Genomic DNA, 19,466 nt, shown 5'->3' with positions numbered 1-19,466 from the left:
GCTGCATCTACCCTTTCCTGCAAAGAGGACTTTTTAAAATGGAACAACGTTGTCCTGAATCCACCGCTGATTCTGAAGCCACTGTAAGTGGGTTATTGATTAGAAAGGGATGGACGCACCTGGTGTGCTTGTTTGTGGGCTTCCACAGTTCAACCCTGCTGGTTTGCTTCTCTTTGAGGCCTTGTGCAATTTTCTCAGCCGACACTATATGGTTCTTCATGTTTGTTTTGCTTTGAAATGAAATGAAGTATGAAAATGTATGTATTTATTATTCTCTTCCTTTAATCTTTGCCAAGAAGTTAGTCCTCTCAGACCTTTAATCATCTGTCTTTGTCTGAATTCCCTTCACTTTACTTCTATCTTCTGGTGCTGAAGTGCTTACAGATGACTGAGGAATTGTATTGCTTTATCTTATTTTTCCTCATTAGAATGCTGGCGAAAGCCCATGGTCACAGAAGACAGAAAGTGGTTTAGGCTATTCAACACTTTTGCCTTTTCAAATTATTTAACCCCTTTGCTATGAGAGTTGTAAAGTGTTACTATAATGAATGGATATTGTGATGTGTATGAATTGGAACAGAAATTGCACTGGAATAATCGCAGGGCTGCAGCACCAATCACTCAAAAGTCAGGGAATGGCAGAGTTCAGGCAGCCTGTTCAGCTTTGCCTGATCACACGTTTTTCTTTCTATGTAGCTGCTGTCTGAAAGAAAGGTTGCTCTTCTACGTGAATACGACATTGTGTCTTCTCCAGTTCTTATTCTTTGTCCAAATTATTTTTGTTTAAATTTAGAAAAAAAAAAAATTAGGTAAGAGTGAGCACAACTCTAATTTGAGCCTAAATAATTTTTTTTTTTTTAAACGATAGTAGAGAAAACAAGACTTCACACTGAGAAGTGGATCCAGCTTTAGTAAGAGAAAGTGCTCCCTGGCATATCTATAAAGGTTAGACTCTGCTCACTCTTGCACAGGTCTGTAAGAAAGGAGAAGGGGGGGTCCTTGAGTTTGCCTGCAGAGCACAGGCGCGGATTTACAGTATACTTCTCCATGGGCATTTGTAAAGTGATACTGATGTGTTCTCTACCATCCTGATGTAGAGAAAATTTGTTTACCCAGTTCCCCAGTGATGGAATTATCCAAAATAAAATATATCATGGTATCTTTAGGATTGCTTCATATTAGAATATATATAATTTCTTGTATGCAATTTATCTTTATACAGCAAAACTGACAAAACATTTGGGCTAGGCTAAAGGAAGAGCAAGCGGAGTTTATTAAATAAAATAAATCATCTCTTAAGAAGTAAGTGAACAAATTCAGTAGGACCGAAAATCCAGTAAGATTCACAGACAATTTAAACAAACATGAATTCATTGCTAAACAAAATGTTTGGAGTGGTACAGAGATTCGAACAGTTCATCTGGAGAGGTGTTTTGTGCTCACAGAGTTCATCAATAGTAATATTGCCATTTCTAAATGAAATCTGAACTTGTTTTTATGGAAGGGAGGGAATATAGTGCCAAGAAATACTCAGTACAGATTTAATTTGTGTAAGATTTTAGTGTCTTTGTTGAACTATCTTCCTGTAAGCCCCCACTAGGAGACAGACTGCATTTTGGTCATTTTACATAACAATTGCCATGCTCTCACAACTACTTTTTATGACCTTGACTCCAAGCTTGATCCTACAACTGCTTCATCTCATCACCTCCTTTATACCTCTTTTCCCATCATCAGTAGTATTCATCCGTTTCCCCTCCTAGTATAATTGCACCTCTCACATAATGGAGATAACTCGATAGAGCAGGTTTTACTCAGAGCAAATTACAGATCCTATTTTATGCTAACCTTGATTGACTGCAAGTTGCTGGCTGCCCTTGTTCCATAGAAATGGCAATTTTAGCTTACGGAATAACAAAGCAACCAACTAAGTGAATCCTCTGTGCTTTCTTCTGTAACCTGCGTAAGTACACTGAAATGCTCTTCTCTGCACACCAGTGATCATTATTCTAGTGAAAGCAACCCACGGCCTCCTCAGAATAGATAAGGACCTTTACAAAGAGACTGAGTTTTTAATATTTATTTTGCACACGTGCACACACATGCAAATGTGGCTCACGCATTATTTTTAAAGAAAACATTAGGGCGAGGCAGTCTTTAAAGTTAGAGTGAAAGCACTGTTCTGCTGTTCCTTGACTGACTACTGTCAACCCAATTAATACTCTGATAACCACAGCTATGTCAGCTGAATGCCACTGCCAGAGGGCAATTTCTAGTTTATTTCTGCAAAGTATTTATCTAGAGATAATTACATATTAGCCTGATATGTTTTACTTGCAGTTGCAATACAAATTAACCTGGCATCGAACCATATATTACAACTGTTTGCAGTTGTACTATGAGCATTCAAAATGACTGTAAAAAATCCCCCCAATGAGAATGGAGAAACTTCCATTCTCATTGCAACTATCCTATAGCTTTTAATTTTAAAAGTAGGTCCTAGTTTTAATGGTGGAATTAAATGTTCTTAGCAATATGAAGCATAAATTCTTACAAATATATCTGTGAAATAGAAGTTAGCATATACTTCCTATGGATCACAGTTATTAATGTTAAAATTAAAACTTCTGATAAGTATTTTCCATTGCATGTGAGAAATAGAGTACATGATGAGTCAGAATGTTGTAAAAGGAGTTAGAAGAAAAGTTCAATTTCAGTTGTTACTAAAGAGGGAAGAGAGGCTCCTAGAAATCTGGCCAGAGACTTCATGTGAGGACAAGCACAGACCCAGCTGAGTAGTTTTGGCTGGCCCTTGAAAGATGCAGAAAATCAGAGTGCCTCTGCTGCGTGCCTCTCTGTGCCTCCTCCTGCTCTTTCACATGCAACCCAGTTCAATCTCCTCTTGTGTGAGACAGCATAAAACAAAAAATGCAGATGTACCTCCACGGCAGGTTATTTATTATAGTTAGAATCGATGTCTTCCTGGCCCAGATGTGGGATCTGACCCTGTATGACAGTATCCCCAGCTGCCTCTGAAGTTCAGACATGACCCAAATATTTTCCTCTTTGCCAGGCAGGCTCTATGGTTAATGCTGGAAGAATTTTCTTTTCTGGTCAAAGAAGCTTTCCTGGGGAGCATACTCTTCACTTTTAGACATGCTGGAGCATCCTGGGGTGTTTGGGCTCCTGATATTGTCAGGTATAGAGTTATCACAGCTTCCGTTAAGAAAAGTTTTCTGATTGTCTGGTTACCTTTGGGCTACTATTAATTCAAGCCAATTTAGGGTAACATACAAACGGGACATTTCTTCACAAAATATAAAATAAACAAACACAGCCACAAATGTTTATGAAAGACATTGTGTAAGTACAGTAAGCTTGATTTTTCCCTATAATTTCTTCACCTAATACCAGAAAGGTTTTTGTGTCCCCTTCTTTTCCTTTCCCGACACCTACCTGTCGAGGGTCATGCCTTCCCACATTCTTCATGCCTTAGGTAGCACTCATTAGAGAGAGACACTTATTGAAAGTACGGTAGTTTTTATAAACAGTCCCTCCTTTGAAGTCCCAGGGGGGGTCCAGGTAGATGCAATCTTCCTCCCTGGAATGGTTTTCTTCCTTTCTTATCCAGGAGAAAGTCTGTCCATTGTTCTTAATTAAAATAACGTGATGGTTTTTTCTTCTTTGGTGAATCAAGTATCTCTGTTAGACAATGTGTCACCTCCTGAATGTGACTATCTGACTAAAAACTTCTTGTCCCAAGGAAGGGAAACACTTTTTTCCCCCGCTTCTTAGGTCATTACATGCACGGGTTTCAGTGAAAGTGCTTTCATTGCTGGATCTTGTATATCTGTTCATACTCCATGGAAATAAGTGTGATAGAAATATCTGAACAGGCTATTAAGACCTGGCTTGTTGCTTACTCTTGGTTGAAACCAAACATTAACTAGCCACGTCTGAATGACAACAGGTTGAAGTGATGAATCCACAAAGTCTTCCTTCAAGTTCTGCGTCCCACTTAAAAAAATTCCCAAATGCACCTGCAGATAGGGCTGGCAGTGGCTCAGGTGCCTGGGATGGGTGTCTGACAACGAGCTTCTCTTAGGGTATTTTACATCTGCAAGTTTCTAGTTTACCGGTTAAAATGATCTGTGACTGACTTCTCCCTGTAAAAGGGTCTGTTCTACCTATATTGTTCAGGTGTGCATGTAACATGTTCTTTGAATCTCTTATAAATATTATTCCTTTACTTCTTTGAAATGATTTGTAAAGACCTCTTTAAAATGAGAATATACCTCAAGAATCCACTGCCATTTTAGAAAACAAATTGGCATATCGGTGCTTTCTGCTAAAACTGTAATGTTTATCATTATGATGATAATGTGTAAGTTTATATCAGCCAAAGAAAAACACCAGGGATTCAAAGGCCAACATGTCAAATAACGTCTTTACTTGTTCCTCTTTACAAACAGATATTCAAGAGTTTTATGAAGTGACACTGCTAAATTCCCAGAAAAGCTATGAGCAAAAAATAGAAGAAGCAAATCAAGTTGCAGCGAAATGGGAAAAGGCAACATCTGCTACAGACCACGAAAATCTGCAGAAAAACCAAGAGGTAATTTAACAGATTAAGAATTAAAATATATATAATGAGTGAGATGTTTCAAGCCTGAGAAAGACCATGCAATGATTTATAAGATTGAAAGAATGGCCTTAATTAAGGAATTAGATTAGGATATGGAAGACGTATAATGTTATCCCTCTGACCTTGAATATGTCGCTAACTGCTTCATCCTTTCAATTGGCATCTGTGAAAGGGGAAGTAAAAAACTTTCTTTTTCTTATCCTTGGTGTACTTCACCTGATACTTGGTGTCTGTGGTTACCCCCAAAAGAGAATATATCTCCTCTACTTGCTAATTACCACTGAGGTTATTAATACTCCAGAGATTGTATCCTGTGTAAAAAATTTAATAGGACTTTTCAGATTTCTGGGACTGACATTGGGCTGAACTTTTCCGTAGCCCAAGTGCACAGAGATAACAATCAAAATAGTCTCTGTACGAAGAATAGATATATAGAAGAAGGTTATAAACCTTTGCTTTTCTTCTGTAGCCAGTGGAAGGATTCAAAACCTTTCTTTGTCACCACTGGCTCTAATCTGCCTCTGCCTGCCTCCAGATTATTATTAACTAAATTAGCAATCTAAACTAATTGCCTCCCACCACGTTTGTACTTCAAAGACAAAAACAAAACCCACAGAACCAAGCAATGAATTCCTCTGTTCTTAAACAGTGAGACAGAAATAGAGTGGGCATGGGCTGCAAACTGCAAATCTCCAGACCAAAATCAAAGATGAGGGAAATGTATAAAAATTTCCGTTGTTGTTATGGTTCAAAAGGAATTTGAAGTTTTAAAAGTTGTTCCAAGACACTTTCCACAGACATGACTATTTTTAAGAGCTTTCCTCTTTTTAAATGTAAAACCCAGAAACAAATTGTAGTTCTACATGACATTTTATATGTGATTCTTTAAAAAGATAAATCAGAATTGCAGACAGCTAGAACAAAACTCTCTGAAGAAATGAAGAAATTTATTGTAAAAATTAATTAGCAAAAGAAGCTTACAGAATTAATGAAAACAAGCATTCTGATCTTGAGCGAAATCAGAACAAATGAGTCTTAACATCAATGTAGGATATATCCCATGAATGATTTAACGTTTGGGTCCCAGCTTGAAGACACAGCTAGCTAATCTCTGTCTTTTTTTTTGCACAGAGCTGTATGCTTTAAAATGGTAAAAGTGTATCCCAGCATGTTTATCTCTTGAAGCACCTGAGAAAGACAGTGGATCACAGACTATGTTTTCATTCCAGCCTCATCAAAGTATTTGACCCTCAACCCCATCTTCCTTAAACTCATTGCTGTCTAAGAGGTGTGCTGCTAGGCTTGCCCAGGGGAATTTAAACTCCAAATTCTGTGCTGAGAATAATAGAATATATAGGGCTAATGCCAAACTTTGCTCATCTTACGAAAATGACGTTCTGATTTAAAGCAAAACAATAGAAAACTATTGATTAGAAACTGGAATAACCATTTCAAGCCAGGGTGCTGGCAGTCAGAGTCCAGGGTACTCTCATTTTCAAATTTGCTATCTGTCCATAAATTTCATCAGTCTAATGGGTGCACAAAGTGTTTAGTCCCTTTAAAAATCATACCTATATATGTTTTAAGGGTCCAACTGCAGGCAAAACAGACTAGAATTGTAGGCTTTTGGTTTTTTTCCTTTCGACAGCACAACATACTATTAGCAGTTCTGAGTCAGAACTGATTAGCACATGCTGAATGTACCAGCTAGTGTACAAATGCAATACAGTACTTTGCTTTCTATGAGAAATTGCCCTATGAAAATGTAACTGGATAATCTAATACATCACATAAATTCTTATTCATGGTCTATTCCTCATGGGAACTGATGGTTTTGTACTTTCCTTTTCCATCCTCAATTACATGTCCCAAATCTGGAAAGAAAAAGCCTCCCCTCTTTCATAGAATCATAGAATCATTGAGGTTGGAAAAGACCTCTAAGATCATCGAGTCCGTCCCCAAAACTGAGCCCTGGGGAACACCGCTCGTGACCGGCCGCCAACTGGATTGAACTCCATTCACCACCACCCTCTGGGCCCGGCTGTCCAGCCAGTTTTTGACCCAGCGCAGAGAACTCTTTCATGCAGTGTTCCTCTGCAATAAAAGCCCAGGTATGATCATTCAGTCCAGAGGCCATCCCCCTTTCATGCCTTCCACTTGAAACCTTCTTTGGCTGTCTATATGTTAATTTTCTAGAAAAATTGGGTTTTTTGTTCCATTCGTAATTGTTGATAAAAAAGGAAAGCAGCTTTCACTGTTGTCGTGGTTTAACCTCAGTCGGCAACTAAGCACCACGCAGCCACTCGCTTACTCCCCCCCACCCGGTGGGATGGGGGAGAGAATTGGAAGAGCACAAGTGAGAAAAACTCGTGGGTTGAGATAAAAACAGTTTAATAATTGAAATAAAATGCCCCAGTTTCTGTACTGAGCATGACGTCCCATGGTATGGAATGTCCCTTGGGCCAGTTGGGGTCAGCTGTCCTGGCTGTGCCCCCTCCCAGCTTCTTGTGCACCTCCAGCCTTCTCAGTCGGTAGAGCATGGGAAGATGAAAAGTCCTTGGCTGGTGTAAACACTACCTAGCAACAACTAAAACATCGGTGTGTTATCAACATTGTTCTCATCCTAAATCCAAAACACAGCACTGTGCCAGCTACTAGGAAGGAAATTAACTCTATCCCTGCCGAAACCAGGACAACTGTCCAGGACAGGTATCCTATGAGCCTCCCTTTGTATTGATGTATCTGCTTTTCCAGAAGTGTAGACTTTGAGATAACAGAAAAGTTTTTAGGTTGTTGTTTGTAATACTGTACAGATTTGTCATGCAGAGATGGCTGGCCTCTCAACTCTCGCACCTGGCATCTGTGATCACCGTAGTGGTTTGTAACAAACTGATGCTAGATCTTACAGCGTACTGGGACGGGATCTTCATCGATTAAGAAAGATTAAAGGGTCACAACCCTTCCTATAACATCCCATCCTTCTCAGGGAGTGCCTCAGAAGAGACATATCTCCCAAATTCAGACTGTAATTTTGAATGGCTTTTGCAAAAGCAAGTGAAAAGTCAAAGGAATATATTAGCTCACCATATGCGCCAGAACCAGTTGCATCCAAATTATTAGCGTGAATGACCCCACATAACACCCCGTGGCTACAAACAACGGAATTAACAAAACATGTGTTGAGGTCCAGTGATAATTACTGCTGCTTTTTTTTTTTTTCTCCCCAGTTTCTTTACTTGCATGCTTCTAGTTAAACTCTGTGCTGTTCAGGTATTGACCCTGAAGGAGCTCCTGGTCCTCATGAAATCAATACATGTTTTGGTACGGCCTATGCATTTAAACACCACATCCTTGATTTTTACTCCACTGTTAACAGCTTTGTTGGTCATTAGAATGATAGGTGATATTAATGTTTCCGGATGCAGAATGCAGTATTACGTATCATCATATTATTATTGCATTTTACCCTGTACAGAAACTAAATATATGTGGCAATGTATCTGGCAGAGCTGTAAATACCATAGACCAAAATAATTTCAGTGGGTGGGTGTTAGTGAATAAGGAAGAAAGGAGGACATATATGAATGGTTTTTTTGTGTGAATCTATCCCTGTTGTTTTCCCTCCTGCAAATTCGACTTGACAAAATCAACTTAATTTGGTGGATACTTTCAGAATCAATGAAACTGTTTGGGGCAAGTTCACTGTTCACTAAAAATGTTTACCCGGCTCTGCTTGTGAAGGATTTTATTTGTTTCATATATTCGTACAGCAAGCAGAGAATGTGACATATCAGGTAATAAATGAAAAAGTCCAGCACGTTAGTCATGATGGAGGAACTCTAGAATATAGTTCTGAAGAAAACCTGAAAAAATTCATGTTGTCCATTCTCTTGCCCTACGGCAGATCAACTGTATTTGAACTGTTCTTGACATATGTTTGTCTAATCTGTTCTTTAAAACCTCCCATGGTGGAGAGTCAACAACTTCTCCAGGTAACTTATTCCCCTACTGATAGGAAGTCTTTCCTGATGACAAACTGGTGTTTCTCTAACTGCATTTAGAACCCATTAGTTTTTGTTCAATTCACAGTAGACATGGAGAACAGTTTATTCACCCCTGTTCCAAAGAGCACTTAAACGTGTGTTTAACTAATCATATATAATAACAGGAGCTTCCAGCTTCGCTGCCTTTCTTTCTCTCACTCTTTTAAAATGACCTTTGTGACCTGCTCTTCCTCAGCAGTGTTGTCATTTTAGGTAATATGCCCATGTAACAACAAATGCTGGGTCCTAATGAAAAATCTGGTCTTTTGGGAAAGAAAATATTTAGTTGGCTTAGATTCTTCTCAAAGGAGCTGTACTTAGAGATGTGAAATATTTTAGTTTCCAAAACAAAAAGCCTTGCCTGCTGTGGAAGGCAATTAGTCTTGACAGCACAGGCACGCGCTCTCTCTCTCTCTCTCTCTCTCCATGTATGTAAAAAAATTTCCTGGAAATAGTCTGCAAGATTTGTTTATTAATGAAAATACTAACTCAGGATTTGGGAATTGCAGGTTTTAATTCCTTGCTGTTCTGGGTACTTCCTGAAGGACTGTATGTGAGGTTTGAGAGGAGGACTGAAGAACTGAGTCACAGAAGGGAACTGGGAGTTGTAGTGTCTGAGGTATCTCATCATGGCCGGATATCAGTTAAGGACTATATCTTGTGGTGCACTGCATAAGAAGAAATTGATGTCCAGGATTAAAGTCCACAAAAACCAGAACACACCTATAATAAATTCCAAAGATGGGGCAAGATGTCATTCCCTTAAAATCTGCCTCATTAAGACATTGGTACCTTATCCTGATTAAGGTTCAGAATCATGATCTCTTTTCCGTAAATAAGACCATAGCTAGACTTCTCTTGCAACGTGTGTAAAGGCACTGCTGATACAATTTGCCTTATGAAGAAGCTATTTGGTTAGGGCATTTTCCAAGGATGTGGAAATCCATATTCAGCTCCCTTCTTGACCAGAAAGGAGCTGACAGTGCTTCTTTTCTCACCCATGAGAGTGCATTATGCATTATGCCGGCAGGTATTATTTTGCTTTTTCTTGTTGGGGTGTTGCCAATTTATATGGAATAATTAAATATTTATTGGGACAGAGTGCTGACACATGACTCTCTAGCCTAGAGTTTATAATTATTACTGCTCTGATGAGTATTAAAGTATAGCATATTTTGTCTTCTTCGGCATACCCAAGGATGGAATCCTCTGTCCCCAGCAAGTGCCCAAACATCAGAAGAGTTGATGCAGTCTTCAGACTCATCTATGAAGAGTCATAGATGCAAAGCCCTTCTCCCTGTTTTCTCTCAACTCTTCTCCACCTCCCCATTGTCACTACCACGTATATTCAAACCTGAGAGGGGGAGAATTTAACAGAAAAGATTAAGAACCCCACTCCAAATGCCTAGTAATGCCAAATGTAAGGCACTGTCACAGGAGCCATATGTTCATTCCTCTCAAACTGCATTTAGGGGATGCAGGATGCTGTGTTCAGTGGGAGGGTTGGTGGCACGGAGGGGAGGAAGTGTGTTTGGAGATCCCCTCACTGAGCGGGTTGAGAAGGTATGCCGGGAACATGTAGTTTGTGGATGCTGACAGTGCTTACACATTGAGCTGATTGATATGGTCCAGACAAGGTCATTTTGGGAACAAACAAATGCCAGGTAGCTACCTTGAGAACATGGCTGTGGAGAGCTGACAGTACAAAGACAATGCGCCTCCGGAGGTCTGAGGATCTCAACTACTTTTAAGCTGAGTCATTTCAAGTCGCAGTAATAAAGCACCCACATTGGCTTAAACCAAGCAACAATTATCTTACCCATGTAGCCTGGTACCTGGCTTCCAGCAGGGGCCAGGAACAGATGCTCAGGGAAGAGTAAGAAAAGGGCAAGCCCGTATAATGGGCGCTTTAGCTGTTTTGCAAGTCTAATCTTAATTTGTTTGGACTAGAAGCACAGAAAGTGCTCAGTGCTGGGAAACTCAGCATTACCTTATTTTATAAACATTCAGCATGGTATTCACCGCAGCTAGTGTGCTGACTGGGGATGTGCCCAATCTGCTGCTGAAAATCATGAAGACAGGGTTTGTTTGTAATTTCACGTCTGCCAAAGAGCTTCATTACTTCTTTGGACCAAGCTTTATAAGACCAGCATTCACAGCTTGAAAGCATTTTCTTGAAATTAGGGCTCTTAAATTGTCCCTGTTGGAGAGAGAAGACTGATTTCTTTTCACCCCTAGGAAATGTGAGATAGGGATTCAGCTGGAAGCGGTTTAAATTCAGGTCTTCCACTGCTTGGAAGAGTGCTCTCGCCCTACCCAGTTCCAGATAAGGCTGGGGAAAGGTACTCTCCATCTCTGCTGTCAAAGCTTTGCAACTGTGAGGTTGAGTTAGCAGGTTACAGGAGCCCGAGAGCGGGTGTGCAGGTCTAAGCCCGGCTCCTCAGCTTAGCAAATGGTCACTTGCCTGGGACAAGTTCCCTCCCAGGACTCTGCATTGCGTTAAACAGTCACTAGATGAAGGATGCCTCTCGCTTAAATGTTGTGTAGATAGATACAATTAAAACTGTGAGATGCTCAGAAAATACAATAATGGAGAACATAAAAGTACCTAGATGGAGGTATCCATCTGGTAAAACAAAAATTGAATTGCTCTTTAGCTATGACAGTAGTTACACTGCTTGAAGCTACAGGCTTGTGCTCAGTTCCAGACACTCATTAAAAGACATAAATTTACCCTTGTTTTAACCTCTGTTTTCATTAGTTTGGTCTCCAGTGCTACTTATTTCTGGTCAGCAGTGTTTTGACCTTTATTCAGATGGAAAATTGAGGTGAAGGAAAAGAACACTCTGCTGTTGCGCCTATGTATAAATCTGGTAGCTGAAGGACTGCTTGTCCCAGTATCATAGCACAAAAAGACTATTTACTTATAGGGCATATGGTGCAGATACTTTTAGCATATTGAAGGAGAATCATTTGCAATTACTGTGCAAGTTTGGTCATCACACACCATTCTCACATGCACAATCTACATTCAGCGCAGTGTGATATCATTGCTTTGAGACCGTCCCCAAAGATTCCAGTTCTTCATTTAATTCCTGTTGTTCCATGCATTTCTCATGTTTAGGGGCTCATTTTGCAAAGACAGTCAATTGCAGCATGCAAAATGAATCCTCCTATTTCTGCTTGCTTCAGGAATGCCTGCTATCCTTGTACCCAGCTATTATAAACATTGTAATTACTCCTCTGTCCTTTAAGTGCTGGCTTGTTAAAAGTTCCAGTAGTAAAACCCTTACTTAAAAATCTTCTGCCTGGAGCAATTATCAAACCATTAATCTGTTTTACACTAACAGCTTGCGTGAAAAATGTGGACCTGCAAGAACCTTCTATATGTGCCTATAAAAATTCAGTCTCTTCTCTGGATTTTTGTTTGTTTTCTTTGTTTGTAACTGGGTACAGCTTAATTTGTATGGCTTTGTTTACTCCCAGGAGCCAAATCTGATTCTGTTTAAGTGATTATACTTAATATGCAAGAGTCATTAAGTATGATCAACCATAATGTTTCATTAGGAGGGTTCAAAACATTCAGTTTTATGTGTCTGTTTCTTCCCTAGATTTAGCTCCTACAGTATACATTTATCTGATCAAATGCAGTTTGTGTCTGTGGGTTGATTTTGTACCAGAGCCAATTCCCATGTAATTCTTTTTGGCACTAAGTTGTCCTTCAAGAAGGCAGCAGTCTTTTTAAGGGGTACAGTATAAGCGACATCTTGGTTTGTGTTTTGCTAGTCGTGTTCCTTTTGCACCCAAGGATGTGTAACAACCATAACTAGGTAATTGTTTAACAACAGTGCTGAAGCTTGGCTTCATGGTTTTTTTTTCACTATACAATAACTTTGCAATTTTGTTTTCTATGCATTAATAAGGTATGCTTTACTTGCAGAGATTATTTTATACACTTGCCTTCTCAAATGGTTTGACTAATGTTTAGAAACGGGTAACTGCAAAGTCACTGTGTTATTAAAAACCTTATTTATGACTAGCTGCAGCTAAATGTCTTACCCATACTGGGTATCCATGCTGGGTCTCTATTTATAAATTTGTTATTTGTTCTGTAGCTTGTCAATAACTTGAGTGCCAGCGCGTCTGTTAAATGTCACTTTAGAGTTGCTTCTGAGTGTGTTTTAATGTGGTCAGGCCAATGTTACCATTTTAAACCAAGAAGCTGTACGTATGCAGAACAGTGTCATCCTGTGGACAGAAATGCTCCACAGTGCAGTATTCTGGCCTCCATATCCCAGATCCCTACAGGAGAGTTTTCCGATGAAGTCGTGATGTTGAGAGCAGGGCAACATGCATGTCATGCCACTCTCTGAACAGACAATTTCTGTCACCCTGGGCAAGTCTCAGAGCTAGACATCGATCTGCTTTTGCCATCTCCTTGTGCTTGCATAGAGTTAGCCATACTCACAGAAAAAGCCTTTTCCTTTGTTGCCTCTCGCTTTCATTTTAACATCACCATCATATTGGCATGCCTTGCATGAGAGTTTAGAGGACTCGCTGGTCTGATAGGTCCTTTCTGACAGGGAGATTTGATTTAGTGTAATAATTGTTTATTTAGTTTAATAATTGTTTTCTACTGACATTGGTGGGAGGGAGAACAGAATTGGGATCTCGGCATTAAACAAACTAAACCAGATCAGCAATGATGAAAGAGTCACATCCACCACAGCAGGTTGGTTTGTTTGGTTTTATTTTTTTTCACATTTATGTAATATGCCTATCAAACAACCTCTAGGAAGTTTTCTGCTCTGGGATTTGTTATTACATCTGCAAAGGATTGGGAGCAGGCCAGAACAGCTGCTAGGGACCAGAAACAATTTTTCCCCAAGAGGACTCGCTGGTCTGATAGGTCCTTTCTGACAGGGAGATTTGATTTAGTGTAATAATTGTTTATTTAGTTTAATAATTGTTTTCTACTGACATTGGTGGGAGGGAGAACAGAATTGGGATCTCGGCATTAAACAAACTAAACCAGATCAGCAATGATGAAAGAGTCACATCCACCACAGCAGGTTGGTTTGTTTGGTTTTATTTTTTTTCACATTTATGTAATATGCCTATCAAACAACCTCTAGGAAGTTTTCTGCTCTGGGATTTGTTATTACATCTGCAAAGGATTGGGAGCAGGCCAGAACAGCTGCTAGGGACCAGAAACAATAATTTTCCCCAATGAAAATATGCCTGAATATTAACCAGCATACAGAATTAACCAAACTTTTAATTAAGCAATGGGTCTCTATTGTGATAAGCATTGAGGTCAGACTACTGTGTAAATTCCACGTCTGTGAATCAAGGTCAAAAATGATAGATCTAGTAGTTAAAGACAGTATGAAAATATCACTTAACAAAAAGCTCTTGCAATTTTAACATATTTTTTCTAAACTAATTTTTCTAAAACATGATATGTTTTAACAAGGGCTGTTGTCATACCAGATTAATCTGAAAAAATTACCTACATAAAAATATCACAATGTCCCAACAGGCTTCTACCACAAGCTAGCAGTTCCTCCAAAGAACATGTGATATAATTCATTGTTTCTAATAAGATTCTGAGAAGTTATATTTTAACCACCTGCAAAAACAAATACATCAACTCTTAAAAATATAGTTCTTTGCCCTGTAAAACTGTAAGAGTTCTGTAAAATTGATATTCAGGGACAAATGTACTCTAGTTAAGTTTCACTCTAAAAATATTTCAGAGCAATTTGTCTCACTTACACATTTATTAACCCTGATCATTCACCAATCTGAGCAACTAAGCAAGAGAATTCACTGCCCTCCATGTGCAAAGGACACAGGTCTCCATAGAGAGGTTTAAGAGCCCATTATGTATTTCTGCAGTCTACCAATACTTCTTTATTAAAATGCTTCTTAAATAGTTCCCAAGAATAAAGAAAGATATCACCCTAAGACTTCTGGATCATATAAAGATCACCCTGGGAGTGATTTCTTGGATAGGTGCATATATCTTTGCTCAGTAACATAAATATATATGAAAAAGAAAATATCCTTCCTGCTTTGTTTAGTTTTTTATAAACTGGGACAGGTACTTGTGGGTTTTAACAAATAGTAAATACAATCCCAAATGCAACAACCTGGGAAACTAAAGGGAAGCTGTCAACCTGAAAATATCATTTCTTGCCACATTTTATATGTACAATATAGTTACAAATGATGTAACTAGAACCACAGGATTTTACGCATTTTCAGCTTGTACATTTTACACGTGTGACTGTGTTTAACTATCACCTGTACCACTTTAATCTGTAACAGGTTATAGTGAAAACTGCCCCTTGTTTAGAGATGAGACAACTTACTGCTTATTTGCCATTATAATATTTAGGTGAATCATGAATAAAGCATTTGTCTAGACCTTTGTGTTCTGTGAAGGAGTGAATTTCACCCTTAGCCGTTCTCCTCCTTCCTGAAAAGAGCCTTTAGGAACATGATCCTTTTTCCTATGTAATCTTGATGCATTTACCCATCCAAACACCCTTGTATGGAGATCACTTTCCAGGCTTCTTTTTCTAACCAAATTTTTCTTGCTGTTGGAAGCCTCTGTTGACTTTCACATTTCCACCATATCAACATCACTCTATTATTCTTACTTTAAGGCCTGTTGTGGCCTGTCGTGGCCTGTCTCCTCTCTGCATGTCTTCTCTTGTACTTCTCTAGCAATTGACCTCCATGTCTGCTACCTCAGCTCTTCATGACATATTCAATGAAGAACTTTCCTGGTATTGCCACCTCCAGTGTACAGGAGCTCTTCAGAAAGAGCTGTAAGACTACCTCATTTCATCTTTAAAATTGTCTTTTGTCCCAAAAGAGAGGTGGTTGCAGCCATAGCATTCATTCCTGATATGATGTTCTCCTCCTGTTGATCAATATTGTCCCACTCCAATTTCTCAATTCTCCAATTTCTGTCATCTTGAACCGAAATGGATGGTTTGATGGAGCAGAACCCCCATGTACTAGCACAAAGGAGATGTAATCTGTGGCTGGATATAGAATCGTAGAATCATAGAATCATTAAGGTTGGAAAAGACCTCTAAGATCTCATGTCTCTGTGAGGTGCCTATTCCCCCCCAAACCCAGAAAACTAGTTTTACAGATGAGTTCTGAAACTGAATTTTTAATACAACTTCAAATATCTCATGTTTAAAAAATGCAGGTTAGCTGAATCTCACACTCTCATCAGCCTGTGTAGACATACACAATGCTGATGGGGAAAACTGGTTGAACCATTAGTGAATGGCGCTCTGTGCCTGAGAATGATTTCAGCACTCCAGCTTCTGCTTGGCTGATATGTATGGCTGCTTCTGCTTTTCTGTCAAGAGGTCAGCCTTGTTACTACATAGTTATATCCCCGATAGTGGTGTTCAGTTCATTGTTGCAGCTGCATATAATTTCTTTGCTGAAAGGACAAACCAAAGTGATGAAGGTTTCCCAGGCCCTCCAGTTCTTTGCACAAGTGTAGGGGAGCTTACCTGGTTTCCTGAAATGCTGTGCCCTGTCACTGTATATATATATTTTTTTTTTTTAGCTCAGCACTTTCAGGTAGTCAAGGTGTCTCTTTCTGAGAAGAGACAAAGCAAACAGCTGCTGTGCAAGCTGGAAAAAAAATTAAATTAGGAGTAACAGACATAGGGGATCTGAAGTCCACGTTCTCAGAAGAAGGCTTTTGAAACTCTGGTGGAAACAGCAATGGTAACTATTAAATTGTTATTGTTTTAATTAACCACTAAACCAAGGTTGATCTGTGTGACTTGGAATTTGTTAATTACAATCAGAAGAGATCTGCTGAGAGATTTCAGGTCATTCATTACGTCAGACTGATGTCTTCTCACATATTTTTTGGTGTTGTGGTAGTTTGTAGAAAAACAGAGGTAACAAAAGAAACAACTTTGTCTCTTCCTAAGGAGTAGGAAGATTCATGACAGACATATGCCTCCACTTATGTAATCAGTTTTTTTTTTTTGAGATATCTTGTACTTTTTTGACAGTAAATGCTCCCAGGGTACCCAACGGTATCTTTGCTAGGTCAGCAGCAAGCCTGCAACTAGAGCTTTCAGTATTCAGGATGCTGACTATGTTGTTGCCTGAAACAGTCCATCTTCTGCAGTTATGGGTATTTCTTAATGCTGTTTCTTAATTCAGTATCACTTTATTTCTTAGTTGGCTTCCTTGCTTTTGTTCCCACCTAGGCAATGTGCCTGACACACACACATATCTTTGCATTCACAGCAGACACTTCTGTTACTTTTGAGGATTAGAATTGTCATATATTGCTCTTCACTTGTAATTTGTGATGATCTCCTTACCCTTGGACAAGGACCAAAAAACTCCTTGTATTGATGCTCTGGAGAGCCATCACAGAGAGGGGAGGACTGGTCTGATGTCCTTGCTCAATGCTGAGCAGAGGGAAGTGCTACAGCTTTCTGTTCAAATTGTAGTGAGCTTGGAAAACCGAGAGACTTCGTGCCCAGCTTCACAGTGTTTTGTTGCAGCCCAGCCAAAAGATGGTTAAGGCTTGGATTGTCTTTGTGAATTGTGACCAGGCTCTTGGTCACAAATATATGGAAGAAGATTCCTAGCTAACCATAGCTAAGAAAACAGGCATTGTGATGTTTCCAAACTATGAAATGACATCACTGACTGCAGATATTTGTCTTAATAGTAGAAACTGCACTTTTGCCAGTAACCTTGAAAAGTGCAATATTAGAATTGACCATTGCTTTTAGGGGCACCTCTTGTGAACCCTGTTTTACTAAGTCTGTACAAACAAGTATTAAGAAGATGATCTTGTTTAACTTCAGCTTTGGTTATAAGCTGGTGAAATGTGAAGCTGACTTTGTAGTAATAATGCAATAGGTTGTAAAGAATGGGCTACGTATAAAGCATAGCACAGAGAGCTGTGTGCTGTTGACATTAACAAACATCAATGTTTTTATGAGACTTCTGAGTACAACCAGAACTGGAATTTGAGCCCCCTCTAATGAGAAGTGAGGTTGTAGGATACCTAGTACATGAAGGTGATTTGGGATGTTTCAAACAAATATTCATCAACAGTGAAAATATTTTCAAATATTTTCCGGTAAGTTTTTCATCTGGCATTCCTCCAAGTCTATATGCACATCTCTACCCAAGTCAGCCACCTTGATGGTAGATACATCCCAACAAAAAGGAGAAAGACTTCTCTAAGCTGCCTAGACACATTTCAAAGGCAGAAAGTAGCAGACAGCTTTAGCATGAGGTGTTACAGAGTCAGAGACAGTTTTCATGAGACTGAATTTATTGCCTCATCCAGGCTCCCCTTCTGATAGTGTCATCTGCACCTCGGTGTCAGTGAGCTGTGACAAGGGCACAGTTTCTCAAATAAAGAAATAGCAGCTTCAGCTGGCAGCTCTGGAGGATTCCTGGTCCCTGTAGGAACCCAAGGGGGACATGCATGAACCATACGGGCTACATAAGGTAGTATGTGTGGCAGGAGCATTACATGGTCTAGGAGACTTCCTCCCTACCACCCTTGGCATTGCCTGGTACATGAGGCATTTGCTTCTTTTCTCACGATGCAGTTGACAGTGATGTTTATTTAATGCAGCTACAGCTGCCTTTATACTTCTGTATTTCTACAACCTCAAGCTCACAGAAGCCAAAATCCCTGTATGGTCCATAATTTTTTAATAACCTTGGGCAATGGCTAGTATTAATAGTTCTTGGAGTCTTCATATGGAAGCACAGGATTCTGCCATCTCTCCATTAGGCAGTGGCAGATTCTTATCCAGCATTTAGCTCATGACAGTTGTCACAAAGGAAATTGTCTGGCAGATCTGTGGAGCCCCAACCTTCTGCAAAGTATTTAGGGAATATTTGTTTTCCCTTTCAGTTCACATCATCATCTGTTTATCAACATTTAGGGAGCATGATGACATATTCTGCAGTTTAATGACCTGAGTCATTCCACTTAACTTACCTTTTGAGTACTTTTCCTTTTATATATATTGGTGCAAAGCATTTTGTAATGCTCTGTAGGAGGGAAGCTGGATGAAGAGATGGCACTGTGTTTTGCCAAAGGTTTTGTTTAGCTGCAGTATTTTTGCATGTCAGCATGAGTATATATGATTGTGTAGCTCAGCAGCCATGACTTAGCAAGGCAGCCTGCCACTGTAATGACAGCCACTGCTTACTTCCCCTCCCTATGGCTCTGGCTGAAACAAATATTCTTCTATACCAAGGTTTAGGATGCTTCAAGCAAAACTATCCCGAGAAGTAAAAGTCATTACAATATTCTCCAGGGTTTTGATTTTGCGTGTTTTTTTTTTTTCTTTTCTTGTCTTTAATACTGGCTTTATATCCTTGCATTAGTGTAAAACACCTTTGGTCTTCCTAAGTATCATTTTATGACATATCAGTCCTGTTCTCAAAATGGAACTGGTTTTGTTACTGCTATTGAGTAGACTGACTTAAATTCGCCATTTCTGGGAAGAATGGGCACAAAATTTCATCTCAAGTGAAATGTGGGTAGTTTCCTCCTCTGTAATTTCTCTGGAGATGTGTGTAAATAGGAAGAGACTGTTTGGGCCTATCGTGGTTTAACCCCAGCTGGCAACTAAGCCCCACACAGCCGCTCGCTCACTCCCCTCCGGTGGGATGGGGGAGAGAATCGGAGGGGTGAAAGTGAGAAAACTCATGGGTTGAGATCAAGACAGTTTAATAGG

General features: G+C 39.5%; 1 protein-coding gene across 1 annotated transcript in view; it reads left to right on the top strand.

The window, feature by feature from the left end:
* Positions 1-19,466, top strand: part of DLG2 (discs large MAGUK scaffold protein 2) — a 1,087,547-nt gene that overhangs the window by 131,488 nt on the left and 936,593 nt on the right. Inside the window, exon 3 of the mRNA XM_019472611.1 lies at positions 4,473-4,615. Within this exon, the coding sequence (XP_019328156.1) occupies positions 4,473-4,615 (143 nt within the window). The remainder of the gene's footprint in view (positions 1-4,472; positions 4,616-19,466) is intronic.

This window comes from Aptenodytes forsteri, unplaced genomic scaffold (assembly GCF_000699145.1).
Source record: "Aptenodytes forsteri isolate BGI_AS27 unplaced genomic scaffold, ASM69914v1 Scaffold180, whole genome shotgun sequence".
In the NCBI taxonomy this organism is placed as follows: Eukaryota; Metazoa; Chordata; class Aves; order Sphenisciformes; family Spheniscidae; genus Aptenodytes; species Aptenodytes forsteri.
This window is presented reverse-complemented; position numbering and strand designations above follow the sequence as displayed.